The sequence below is a fragment of the Thermobia domestica genome, chromosome 2 (genome assembly GCF_964235325.1).
Source record: "Thermobia domestica chromosome 2, izTheDome1.hap1.1, whole genome shotgun sequence".
NCBI lineage: Eukaryota > Metazoa > Arthropoda > Insecta > Zygentoma > Lepismatidae > Thermobia > Thermobia domestica.
The window spans coordinates 337182596-337197708 of record NC_137455.1 but is presented as its reverse complement, the minus strand read 5'-3'; the positions used below and the strand labels follow the sequence as shown (position 1 = coordinate 337197708).

At 36.3% G+C, this 15113-nt stretch overlaps 1 protein-coding gene across 3 annotated transcripts in view; it reads left to right on the top strand.

The window, feature by feature from the left end:
* The window catches only part of LOC145678730 (eukaryotic translation initiation factor 4B-like), a 96655-nt gene that overhangs the window by 7024 nt on the left and 74518 nt on the right, over positions 1-15113 (top strand). For all 3 annotated transcript variants that reach the window (XM_081749176.1, XM_081749175.1, XM_081749174.1), the window contains exon 2: positions 5532-5672. In XM_081749176.1, coding sequence (XP_081605302.1) covers positions 5532-5672 — 141 coding nt within the window. The remainder of the gene's footprint in view (positions 1-5531; positions 5673-15113) is intronic.

Sequence of the window (15113 nt, the reverse complement as noted above, 5' to 3'; positions counted from 1 at the left end):
TAAGTCTAAAAGCATCCTACTAGAGCCTGTGTACAGTATCTCATCTATGCCCTCGGAAAGTATGCGAACTATACTTCTGCCCCATCCCCGCCAACCTCTGACGGAGGAAATTCTCTATTTGCTTACGGAAGAGAAGGAATGACCTCAACTGTGTTGCCAATTTGACATTCAATCGTTTGGTCTTGACGAGTGAAGATCGTAGGCTGCTTAGAATGGTTAACAAGATAGAAGACAGCGAAGTCCGTGAAATAACTCATTTTGGCAACGCGTCCGCATCTAACAATTGAAAGGTTTCGGCCGCAACAACTTCTCCCTCCTCTTTTGAGGGAGGTACAGGAAAGCATACATCGACTGCAGCGCCAGAAGGGGCACAGATCAAATAAAAAGGCTCTACTTTGTAACTACTTAATATAGTTTGAAAACCAGTACTGTAGGTCTTACTTAAGAAACTGGTTTTCGCTTCTTCTGTAAAACTACGAAATTATGATTTGATTTAGTTTACCTCTGAGGTCAAGATATAATAAAATCATCACCATGGTCATAATCAACCATTATGAATTCACTGCTGGATGAAGGTCTTTCCAAGTCTTCTCCACATCTATCTACCTTGGACAATTCTTTTCCAGGTTACTACCCAGTGGTTCTTGATTTCGTCACACCTTCTTGTATGCGGATATTTCCTAGGCTGTTTTTTGTCGTGGTATCCAGTCTAGAATTGTTTTCGTCCATCGATTATTAATTCTTCTTGCAATGTGTTCAGCACATTTTCCAGCCCATGTTAAAATTATTTCATTAGTACCAGTCAGTATTTCTTTCAGAAACAATGTTCCGGGAGGCACACTTAGTACTTTGGGAGGCACTACAGATACTATTCTATTTATTATTATATTATATCTGTATTATTTTGATCTCTTCCTGGAGGGCACTCTCAGAGCTCTGAGTGGCAGTGCCCCCCCAAAAAACAGGTATGAAAGAAACACTGGTACCAGTCATTAGTTGCCAAATAATTCATTTCTATATATTTGGGCTACAAATAGTTCAAATCCGCTACTTTGGGAGCACAGACACGTTACTTTTTGATCTTCGGATCTAACAACACTGACTCAATGATTTAAATCAACACAATGTGAGGACCCCCTTTTGGTCTAGCAGCTAGCACGCTTGACTTCGGTTCGCGTGGTACCGAGTTCGATTTCCGGTGGGGGTACTGTTAAACGACCGAAGTGGTTGGGATTCCACTATAATCAGTAGCTCCACGTCTCCTCTAGCCACCCAAATGTCGATGTTAGTGATACTGTATTGTTCTTTGCTACACTGAATAATCTATGTGGATTGTGGTTTTATTTAATATCTAAATTAGAAATATGTAATACCTTACGTAGTGCATTTTGAGAAAATATAACTATGTTGCGTTAGCAACACTGCTTGTTTATCTAGTGATATTGCAGAGTATCTAGAAGAATTTCCTCTTCAATATTTCACACAACTTGGTACAAAATTTCAGCATTATTAATATTAATATGTATTATGGTTTAGCCCCTCTCTTGATCATATCCTGGATCCGCGGATATATATATATACTATGTGATCAAAAGTATCCGGACACCTGGCTGAAAATGACTTGCAAGTTCGTGGCGCCCTCCATCAGTACTGCTGGAATTCAAATTGGTGTTGGCCCACCCTTAGCCTTGATGACAGCTTCCACTCTCGCAGGCATACTTTCAATCAGGTGCTGGAAGGTTTCTTGGGGAATGGCAGCCTATTCTTCACAGAGTGCTGAACTGAGGAAAGGTATCGATGTAGGTCGGTGAGGCCTGGCACGAAGTCGACGTTCCAAAACATCCTAAAGGTTTTCTATAGAATTCAAGTCAGGACTCGGTGCAGGCCAGTCCATTACAGGGATGTTATAGTCGTGTAACCATTCCGCCACAGGCCGTGAAGTATGAAGAGGTGCTCGATCCTATTGAAAGATGCAATCGCCATCCCCGAATTGCTCTTTAACAGTGAGAAGCAAGAAGGTGCTTAAAGCAATAATGTAGGCCTGCGCTATGAGAGTGCCCCGCAAAACAACAAGGGGTGCAAGCCGCCTCCAAGAAAAACACGACTACACCATGACACCACCACCTCCGAATTTTACTGTTGCCACTACACACGCTGACAGATGACGTTCACCGGGTATTCGACATACCCACACCCTGCCATTGGATCGCCACATTGTGTACCGTGATTCGTCACTTCACACAATGTTTTTCCACTGTTCAATCGTCCAATGTTTACGCTTCTTACACCAAGCGAGGCGTCGTTTGGCATTTACCTGCATGATGTGTGGCTTATGAGCAGCCGCTCGACCATAAATCCAAGTTTTCTCAACTTACTCCTAACTGCCATAGTACTTGGAGTGGATCCTTATGCAGTTTGGAATTCCTGTGTGATGGTCTGGATAGATGTCTGCCTATTACACATTACGACCCGCTTCAATGTTCGCGGTCTCTGTCAGCCAGCAGACGAGATCGGCCTATACGCTTTTGTGCTGCACGTGTCCCTTCACATTTCCACTTCACTATCACATCAGACACAGTGGACCTAGGGATGTTTAGGAGTGTGGAAATCTCGCGTACAGACTTCTGACACAAGTAACACCCAATCACCTGACCACGTTCGAAGTCCGTGAGTTCCGCGAAGCGCCCCATTCTGCTTTCTCACGATGTCTAATGACTACTGAGATCGCTGATAATGAGTACCTGGCAGTAGGTGGAAGCACAATGCACCTAATATGAAAAACGTATGTTTTTGGGGGTGTTCGAGATATATATATATATATATATATATATATATATATATATATATAGAGAGAGAGAGAGAGAGAGAGAGAGAGAAGGCTGTATACATCAGCAGTGGAATTTGTTTCGGAAGAGTCTTGAGGGACTTGAGCCCTAATCGGAAGTGGATACATAAACAATAAAATTATTTTACGCTGGAAAAGATTTCATTTAAGACAGTTTAAAACATTTATTTTATAGAACATGAATTATATCTCTGTTTTAAATTAATATATTTGGTGTTCATATTTGGCGAACGTCACAGAGGCTCCTGGGGATGACTCAATCTACATTTGTTCGTTTGCCTGCCTATACCACTCACAACATGATACAACTCTTTTTGAAGTGTAAATTTTCAAGATACAAGCATGATAAACTTTAAGTTTCCTGTAGAGAATAGATTTTGGCGGCATACCAATGTAAAATTTCAAAATGGCGGGCTTTTTTTTCAAAACAGCAGTGAATAGAAAATTGTTTGCAAGTTGTGACAATAACAATCTTAAAATATAAATAACATTTTAACACGTTAACTCCAAAGTTATTGAAATGTCTCGAGAGAGGAACGCAATTAAACCCGAATACCCGAGAAATCCCATTTGGGCCCAGGTGTTTTTTTTTTTTTTTAACCTTTTTTTTTCCAAACCCTGGAACCGAACCTCATCTATGTGGTAAATTTTATCGAGATCGGACAAGTCACTTTCATTTTTATTTCATATAGATTGTCCTCTAAAATTCTGTAATTGCTTTTGGCTTGGCATATGCGAATATTATTCTGATATTTTTTTTTTTAATTCTTACTATAAAATAACTATATACGTAGTCTACGCGGAAGAATAGTCGTCGACTGCGAGTAGATTACAGTAAGCTACCTTGTTCAAGTGAATAGTTTGTGGACCTCACTGATTAAAATACATTGTTGCTTGTATTTTCTGCGGCTAATTCTACGTAGAATGTGGCGCTCTTTGATGTACGCAAACTTAATGTTTCATCACAACGTTCAATGAGGAAAAGAAATAACTGCGATGGATGAATTATTTGTGAATATGTAAAAACTAAGTCGAAGTTTGAAAGTTTATTGTAGTGCTTTCTCCCATTTGTAGAGATGTAAATATTTAAACGTGCTGAGAACATTTTATTGATTAAGGCTGTGTTATCCGCCTAAAACCTACATATTTACAGTTGATTAGTTTATAATATTGTGTTCTTTTCGATTAATAAATAGTACACTTCCTTTTTTCTAATACTACACAAGTGTATTACTACTACACGAGGGGATTTCGAGATTCCTACTCTCCACACGCTACCCTCTTGAGCAATATACTAGGATGCCAGCAATAATTATTTACCATATTAAAATATGCACACGAAAAACAGAAGTTATATTAAATTAGGAGCTTAACGAACTTTTGTACGCCATTGTACTCGACCAGTATTTCTCTGCGAGAACATGATTGAGTAATTTTCCCAGTAAAAATCGATTTATCAGAAACAAGTAGAGAGAAATAATTGTATAATGATTTCAACATAATATAAATAAATTAACGTTATGTGCGATCGGTGGGCAGAAAGTAAGATTACAAAGCCTGCAGTGAAACGTGTATATAATTATTTCGAACAACCAATACAACCAATAGATGGTGCATACATTAGGTTATTTTTCGACATAGTCTCCATGTCGCTTTGAGGTATTTGTTGCATCGTGGGATGAGTTTAAAGATAAAAATCATGTGCTTGCGTGTTCAGCCACGTTGTCACGAAGTGTTGTGAATATTGTGTACAATGTGACGGTCGCTTTCGAACGACATGCCTTTAACGTGATATTCCTGTTGTCCTGAATCAACTCCTCCACGCGAGCTGTGTTACAATGTGTTGATGCTGTGCTCGGGGTCGGCCACTGCGCACCTCGTCGCTGACGTACCAGCCTCAACCTTTCAACATTCTGCGACATACTGACGAGACATTGCAGTCACTCCGTGAACTTCTATCAGTTACCGGTGAATTTCAGACGCGGTTACATGTTTCGCCCACAGAAATAGAATACCTGAGCGGACTTCGTCGTGAGACCAGGTTTCCAAACGAGTCGGTCGCCATTTATATTTATCTACAATGAGCGTCGTGGGCAGTGGGTGACTGAAACTTTGCATAGTTGGCAACTCCATGTACAGGGTGTGTGTTGGTTACGAAAGTCATGAAATCAGAAAACGGTAATGAAAGTCAAGAAATTTAGCTTTTGGGTCACGGATTATTTTTTTTTTTATCTGTACAAATATAAGTGCAGACCGGAAAATTTTGTTCTATAAAACGTCAAAATTTACCACCAAAAATGTCTATGGTCGGCTTTAGACCCTACCAAATCGCAGCCAAAGTATGCTTCTATCACATGTATGAAAATTCGGCTTAATTCGCATCCAAATTCATACTTGAGAATGTTACGAAATTTTATGATTTGGTAAAGAAAAGATCACGAAAAAGTCACAAAATTTGATCTTGAAATTTTAATAAACACCCTGATGTATTAAAATTACCGCAATTCCTCTTTCCTCTCGAACAGACGAAACTCCAGAAATATCTGCATCGTAACCTGAGTTTCTGATTCTCCCTCGCACTGCATAGCTTATTTATTAATATTGTTTGTGAATCTCTCCTAGCGGAGAACTTTGATATTTTTAAATAACTAAATTTTCTACTTGTATTTATTGTTATTTTTAACAGGTAAGAAAGGAAAGAAGAACAAAGGGAAGACAATCGCTTTGACAGAGTTCTTGGCAGATGATAGCACTGGAGTTGGACCGGCGATCCCGCCTCCAAGAAAATCCACGAATTGGGCCGATGATGTTGAAAATCTCGATGAAGGTGTGTGCGCTTTCTTATACAAATGAATACGTAACGTAGTTTGAGATATGTATGTACTAACAAAATTTATGTTTATGCACAGAAATTAATTTTTATTACTAAAAAGCCAATGATAACTAATAATCTTCTCATCTTTACCAGGAATGAATTGTTTATAGTGGATTTTTAGTAATGTGTCCCTCAACTTTGTTTTTTTCAAAACCTGAATAATAAAATAAGTAATGAGCTTTGATCAGTGCTGTGTTCGTGATATTGATTCTAATATGGTTGAGTTCACTCGATCTTTTGGATTGAAATTATTTTGAAATTTTTCCTTATTTTGAAATTCAGTTTCTGTCTCCAGTGAAGAACATGGTAAAATGAATGTCATTCTTTAACAGGGTGTCTATCGGTCACGAAAGCCATGAAAAAGTCACGAAATCAGTAAACGGTCATGAAAGTCATGAAAAAGTCACGAAATTTAGCTTTTAGGTCACGAATTTTTTTATCTGTACAAATATAAGTACGGACCGGAAAATTTTGTTCTATAAGACGTCAAAATTTACCATCAAAAATGTCTATGGTCGGCTTTAGACGCTACCAAATTGCAGCCAAAGTATGCTTCTATCGCATGTATGAAAATTTGGCCTAATTCGCACCTGAGAATGTTACGAAATTTTATGGTTTGGTAAAGAAAAGGTCGCGATAAAGTCACGAAATTTCATTTTGAAATTTTAGTAGACACCCTGTTTAAAGTCAACGCTAACTACAAACGTCGCAATATAGCAGTATAGAGCAGAATTTATTATGGTCTGTGTAAGTATTTTTGTAGCAAAGCTTTTATAATTACTTCTCCATATCCTAAAGGTAAGTTTATTATATGCCTTACTGTTCAGTGATATTAAGTTATTTTTATTACAGTTATCTTCCTCAGAACATACAGTAGAATACTTTCTACATGAAACTTCAGTAAAACGCTTCGGTTTAAAATTTTGGTAGTTGCAGAGGTGTGTCCCGGAGGTCCAGACACAATCCCGACTTATCTGTTAGTTTTGTCTAATTTTAGGCAAGTTAATTTTTTAATACTACTACTACTACTACTACTACTACTACTACTACTACTACTACTACTACTACTACTACTACTACTACTACTACTACTACTACTACTACTACTACTACTACTACTACTACTACTACTACTACTACTACTACTACTACTACTACTACTACTACTACTACTACTACTACTACTACTACTACTACTACTACTACTACTACTACTACTACTACTACTACTACTACTACTACTACTACTACTACTACTACTACTACTACTACTACTACTACTACTACTACTACTACTACTACTACTACTACTACTACTACTACTACTACTACTACTACTACTACTACTACTACTACTACTACTACTACTACTACTACTACTACTACTACTACTACTACTACTACTACTACTACTACTACTACTACGACGACGACGACGACGACGACATAGAGAAAGGATAAGAGCGATTAGTATCCGAAACGAGAGGAGAGAAAGAAGGTGTCAGCTCCTGGACAACATTGATATCGAAACTTCGGATGCCTAAATTAAGTATTAAGTAGGATTTTTCTTCACCACGATACATAGTAACACGCTTTCTTTGAAGCTAGAACACTTTGAATTATGTATGCGTTATATTGATATTTTAACAAAATATACATATCAATATGAAAATACCTATTTTCAAATTTTGGTTGAACAGATATATGGAACATGTTGGAAGTGGCGAACGAAAATATTATTATTTCTAGCAGTAGAAGTAATAGTGGAAGACGTTCGGAATAATTGCTCGGAAACAATATCATTTAACACACATTTATGAGTCATACTGGGCCCTAAGCATGACCGTTAGGGGTCGTATTTATGAATTGTTTGCTAAACACGTTACGTTTTCCACCACAGTACGTATCAAGGTTGTAGACTGACATGTGGCGTAAGTTTGCTAGTATTTCCCCTGTGAAGAAAGCAGTCTCTACTCTTAACTTGTAAGACCGAAAGAAATTGAGCATTTTTTATTTTATTCCACATCAGAAGTATGCATATTGCACTTCATAAAAGTAACTTATCGCAGCGAGAATCGAACCCGGGACCCCTGAATTACGGAACGAATGCTCACGCCACTACGCTAAGACTTCTCTGTTAAGTAAGAGTCAGAAAACATTCATTTATGAAGCAAATTGCACACGTTTACGATAACGATTAAACACACTGATTTCTGTCATGATAAAATACTTTAGTCGAGTGTCTTCAAATTTAAATAAAAAAAAAAAAAAATAGACATATAGTGCCTCAGACCACTTTCTTTTCTGATTCACCGAAAGTATATCCGTATCTTGCTATTATTGCAATTACAAATATCAGTATCCAAAAATGCCTGAAGTTTTCTTTTTTCACTTACAAGGAGAAAGCAGACTTTGGCAAATTAACATCGGGGCCAGTTTTTGCAATTGAACATTTTGTGAACATTTAAAGTGTTCATATTACAGTGTGGGAGAGCGCAATGGCCTAATATAGCCTAATATAGAAAAAGCGTCTTAAAGTTTTCGACTCACCGCATATGTCGTACGTTGCGCAAATTTACTAAATGACGGCGTGGCAATGTCAGGAACATTTGTGATTCACGTTCCAAGGGTTACGGGTTCAATTCCCGCTGGTGTCAACTTTTTTTTTTTTTTTTTTTTTTTGCTTCAGCCAATAAAGTAGCCACTTGTAGCTACAAGTAACATGTTAATTGTTTATAATGAATTTAAACAATGGAAATATTGAAATCAGGTGTAAAATCTTTCAATATTTCATGGTAACGGGCAACAAAATATAATCTCTTTCGTAAATATATTGATATCACGAGTTATAGTTACCACAGTTGTGTAAAAAATGTTCTTATGCTTCGTGTCTACTTATGTGGACAGTGTGTGTATCACAAGCACTGGTACAAATGGCACGAGGGGATGAGGTGGACATGTCCCCTTCAATCTTGGAACTGAGGGATTGTGCCCCAAATAATCCGATTTGAAATGTGTTTTTTTTTTTGGGGGGGGGGGAGAAATATGATGAATTTTGTCCGATTGCCACAAAGGAAAATGAGATGAAATGGATATCCCTCCAGAATATGCCTCAAATCTACCCGCCTCACAATGTTGAAGACAACTCTGCTCCCCTGATCCTCCACTGTATTGTTTTTCAACATCATAAATATTTTGAACATCGCTTTAAAAAGATAGGGAACGGTCTTACCCGTCCCCCCCCCCCCCCCATATTGGAGACAGATTTTCGCCGCTTAATAGAAGTGGAATAAGGGGTAATGTCTTTTGGTTATAGTAACATCCAGTATTACCAAAAGAGGATTTCCTTCTCATCCCCCTTGTAAGTGTCACACTGTCAACAGATGTAGGCACGAAGCGTAAAGAATACTTTTTACACAACGACTGTGGTAACTATAATATAACTCGTGATATCAATATATTTACGAAATAGATTACATGGGAACAATTGGGAAACACGTATGGGCTTATTTTACATATACAGTATCTACACACAATTTCAATCTCTTTGATCCACTTCTTTCCGTACTTCTACGATAATATTTACTTTTTGCGGAAGAGGTCTTGGCCCCAACACTGTTTCTCCGCACAAGCTAAAAACACATGTTTGCTTATTTTTTACGTATTGTCCCTACAAAAGTTTCGTTGCAGTCCTCCATTTCTTTAGGCACTTCTGACGTACACTTATTAGCATTTTAGATAATTCGTAATCAAAGGTTTGGATTTTTTTTTTTTTTTTTATTTATTATAAGGACAATACGAATAGCCTCATTTTATGTATACAATATCTGCACAATTACATTCGCTTCAGTCCACTACTTCTTGGCCTTTAGGGCATCAACTTTCACAATTTTAGGTAGGGGTTTTTGCACTTTAAAACGGTTTTTCCGCAGAAAATTAAAAAAAAAAAAAATATTTGTTTCCTTTTTGCGCATTGCCCCCACACAAAGTTTCGTTCCAACTCATCATGTCTTTTAGGCACTTCTGACATACTGTTATTAGCACTTTTGATATTTCGTGATATGCGTTTAATGTCTCACGATTATGCCTGTTATTTTAAGGAAGACCATGATTAAAGCAAGTTAATTATGATGAGCAAATTAATGGAAGGAGAAAATGGGAGTGTCCCGAGAAAACCTACGAGCACGATGTTGTCCACTTCAAGCTTACTTGCCTTGGGAACGAACTAAGTATCCCACCCTCAGATCAGAGTTGGAGTGGGTCAGTGGGTCGAGGGTCAACAGCATGTGACCCACTGCGATCCACCAACCCACTCTACATACTGCATTGTAGATAGTATCTTCTGAACAGTATCTTTTTATTTCACCCTCGACCCTAGCTATAGGAACTAAACACACGTTTCTGATTGGTTGCAGTTTGCGATTGTCCAATCCTTCTAGTGTATGTATTGTGTCTTGTAGTAATAGAAGAAAATTGTCACTTTGTTGGAATTAAAGAAGAAAATTGAAGTAGCAGCTGAGGTTAAATTAATATCATGGCAGTCAAGCTGGAACAAATCGAGCCCTGTAGGCCTTCTGACTTGTTGTTACTACTACCTATACTATGGATTTGTGTAGCAAAACTACACGCGTAACGTAAGTAAAGAACTTTTTTTGAGTATTATTTATCATATTTTAATGGAAATCGTGTTATGGAAACTTAAAAAATAAAATATAAGAACGAAAAAAGTTTTTCTGAGGCGGGTTTGAACCCACGCCAAAGGTGATTATAATTACTAACCAATTGTGCTAGCGGTTTCGGCCACGAAGACTGGCAGCAGTAGGTAGTTCATTTCTGCTATATTTATGCTAGGTGGCGATAAACATAACTTCAACTAATCAGAACCGCGTATTTAGCTCCTATTGCTAGGGTCGAGCGTCCTTAAAAAATATGCTTCTGAACACCGGTAAATTAGTCCACGTTTTACTTCGAAGGCCTTCATTACCCTTCCTTTTTTCATTTGTTTCTGTTTACTTACCTGAGATGAGTATCTCTAACAAGGAGAAGGCAGACTTTGGTACGTGAACCTCGGGACCATTTTTTGCGAGGTGGTAGTGCACATTTAAAGAGTTAATATTACAAACTGGGAGAGCGCAATGGCCAAAAATAACGGAGAAAAACCGTTTTAAAGTTTTCTACTCGTTGCATATATGTACGACGCGCGAATTTACAAAGTGACGGTGTGGCAGAGTGAGTAAAATCTGTAACTTATGTGTAAAGTTTCCTGGGTTCGATTCCTTTTCGAGTCATCCATTTTTTTTCTTTTGCTTCATAAATCAATAAAGTAGGCATTTGTAACTATAAGTAAAATATTAATTCACCGTATGTTTATAATGAATAAAACAACATAAATTTTCAAATCTATAACGACTCTAAAGAAAAGCGTCGTCAACCTGGTCCGTCTGGTAAAATATAAGTTACGAAACGATAATAACTTTTCTTTATGCAAAAAATCAACTCCGATATTCAAAGATTATTAGTCTCACCTTTATTGCTTGATATGTCTTAAATATCCTTTTTAAAACCGTGAAATACATAAATTCACTTGACTAGGTCAACACATAACATGTACATAGTCACAACTATCCCATAATAATCTCTTACATATATTAAAAACATTCTTCTTTTCTGTTAATTTAAAATGAACATTCTACTAAGTATATTACATATTTATGAGCACTTTTTGCCCACGGTACAGGTAAATATTATACAAACTAAAGTATTTCGTTATAGAAAATGTCGCCTGACAAAGGGACTGAATATAAAAGTCATGAGTAGGCTTGGCTTTTATATTCAAGAACCACTGGTCTGATTAGATTAATGTTCGTACATTACATATGTTCTTTATATTTTGATCACACCTCGTATATATCTTCATTATTTTTTTGTTTAACCCTCATATATATATAAAATATTAGTTATTATCATTCACATAAATACATTTACAATAAATCTTTGATTTCATTAATATTTCTCTTTTATTACATTATTATTTATTCTTTATCATTAAAAACATCGTCGCTTAGAAATATAATTAACGAGGGTGAAACACAAATTATCAAGATTACTAGTTTCGATCATTATTACAAACGATGATGTGACAAATAATATTTATTCTTTTCGGGCGCATTGTATAACAAATAAGTTAGATGTTGCAATTGTAATGTATACATAGTAGCACTAAGATGTCCAAAATAAAGAAGAATTTCACTCAAGGTAGTCATTGAATAATTGATTTTATAGAATGGATCTTATTCTTAACATAATCTTTGACAATTAAACACAAATCAATCTGATATAAAGTAAATTTTTTTTTTTTTTTTGCCTTTAACTAATTATAAATTGAATTATGATTCTTCACATTAATAAGAAAGAATAAAAATTAAACATAACCTACGTTTGAATAATCAAATGGAAGTAAATAAATTTATTTTACAGAAACAAAAGACACCTTTTTGTTATTAAATAAACACATTTTTCATTATTATTGTTATTTTTCATTCTTATTTATTTGATCAAGAATGTTGGGTGCTACTAACTCTTTAACTAGATGCATTTCAAATATTTATAACCATCGTTTTCATTATTAATATTAACACAAACTTTAAAACGAAAATTCACAAGAATCTATAACCAACATGGGTTTAACCTAATTTCGTTAACGGTAATCATGTTACATTCGCACTGGCATATGAATCTAATAAAGTGCATTGTACCGCACAATCGTGGTTAGGTTCTACATTAGGTTGTACATGTCTTTCATCGTGATTTGAATTTGGATACGAAGTACCATCTCGTGAACAATGATTATGTCTATACATAGGATTGATAGCATCTCTAGGATTTCGACATGTATTTCTATTATTTTTGTGTCTACTTCGGTTGATTAGGTTAGGCGGATTCCTTACATAGCCTTGTCTATTTTGTTCATTTTGATTGCTAGAGTATACTCGTCTTAGGTTCGGTTCATTATTATTCACACTTCGGATATTCAAATTCCGAACAGGGACCAAATGATCTGAATTATTCTTATTTTTACCCATTCTTGATTGTGTTAGATTCATAGCATGGTATTGAGTTTCGTAGCATTGTACAAGCATTAATAAATGACTGAAACTCATACACTGTGTGGAAAATAAGATCTGCTGTAATTTAAATGGAAGCAAATTGCGAATCGATGCAATTATTCTTGATTCCGATTGCAAGGGATTAACAACCTTTAATTCATTATAGACATTTATAACAAACTCTACAATAGATTTGTGCAATCGAGGATTGAAATGTTGATTTCTAAGAGTGGCATCTCTGTTTGCCAGCAAAAAGTCATTTTCGTAATTCGCGATCAATGCCGCTTTAAATTCCTCATATGTACTAATGTGATCACGTATTGCCTTAAACCATAAGGAACAAGGTGGGAGTAATACATGGGGTATTAATTTCATGTATTGTGATCGGTCGATAGACATTATATTACATTCGTCTTGGAATTTCTCTAAGAAAGAACTAGCATTTTCATTGCACTTACCACTAAATTTACTCATGGCTTTGATTTCGCTCATCTTGACACTTAGCTTTACCTTTCTTTTCTCACTCCTTGTTCTTGTGGTGTGATTGTTCCGGTCCGTAGCGTGCTGTGTCATGATACCATTTATATTTCGTTCATCAGTGATCTTCGGACAATTTTCCTCTAATATAATATCCTCCTCAGATTCCGGCGAAGGCGTATTTATATCCGGTGATTGGGGAAACTCGAAGCGATCACTGCCCAGATTATTGCGATGAATGGTGTCTCTAGCCTGTAACGTTTTAATTTCTTCCTGCATAGTAGCCAACTGGATCTTTTGATGTTTAACGGAAGATTCTATTAACGTTAAATCCTTTTTTATAGCACAGATTTCATGATTTTGATGATCGTGCTTTTCTTGACACTCATCGGCTAACCTTTTTAACTTCTCTTCAAACTGCGAGGATATGTCGTTCATCACCTGGACGATTGTTTGTTTCGTATCGTCAGATTTCAGTTCTATCCGTTCTATTCGTTTACTTAATTCTTCATACTGCTTGCTAGCTTCATTAAATTTCAGTTCTATCTTCTTTTCCATGGTCTGGTTAGCTTCATAGAACTTCAGTTCTATCTTCTGTTCCATGGTCTGGTTAGCTTCATAGAACTTCTGTTCCATGGTCTTGTTAGCTTCGTTGAATTTCAATTCTATCTTCTGTTCCATGGTCTGGTTAGCTTCATAGAACTTCTGTTCCATGGTCTTGTTAGCTTCGTTGAATTTCAATTCTATCTTCTCTTCCATGGTCTGGTTAGCTTCATAGAACTTCTGTTCCATGTTTGTGTTAGATTCATTGAGCTTCTGTTCCATGGTTTGTTTTATCTCAGTCGTCATTTGCATAATTTGTCGCTGCACAGCTAACAAAAGTCGATCCTCAGATGACAAACTTGGTGTTGCACTAATTTCACCTGTATTACTGGTATTAGATTCCTGTTGCACTATTTCACTATCCATTTTTCTTTTGATGACCTTACCGCTTCGTAATACGGTTAAGTTCGTATTCATAAATGGTAATATCCAAGTAAATTCAGCCCTACTTTCCTTCTTCGGGAACTGAATTTTCAAAAGATCCCGGGTTTGGTAAACCAAATTTTTATAACGACTCTAAAGAAAAGCGTCGTCAACCTGGTCCGTCTGGTAAAATATAAGTTACGAAACGATAATAACTTTTCTTTATGCAAAAAATCAACTCCGATATTCAAAGATTATTAGTCTCACCTTTATTGCTTGATATGTCTTAAATATCCTTTTTAAAACCGTGAAATACATAAATTCACTTGACTAGGTCAACACATAACATGTACATAGTCACAACTATCCCATAATAATCTCTTACATATATTAAAAACATTCTTCTTTTCTGTTAATTTAAAATGAACATTCTACTAAGTATATTACATATTTATGAGCACTTTTTGCCCACGGTACAGGTAAATATTATACAAACTAAAGTATTTCGTTATAAATCCTTGTAAAATCTTTCAATGTTCTATGTTAACTGGCAAACAAAATTTAATCTATTCCGTAAATATACTGATATCACGAGTTATATTATGGTTACGACCAGTGGCGTACTTACAGTTTTATTTCGGGGGCTTTGCCAACTTTAGTCCTGGAAATGTGAAAATTCTCCAAGATATTTCATTTACTTTAATATAGTAAATAACATTTCGGGGGTTAAGTACGGAAGTGCCCCCCTTAAATACGCCACTGGTTACAACAGTCATTGTGTAATAAATGTTTTTGACGCTTCGTGTCTACATCTGTCGACAGTTTGCGAATTACAAAGGAGTTG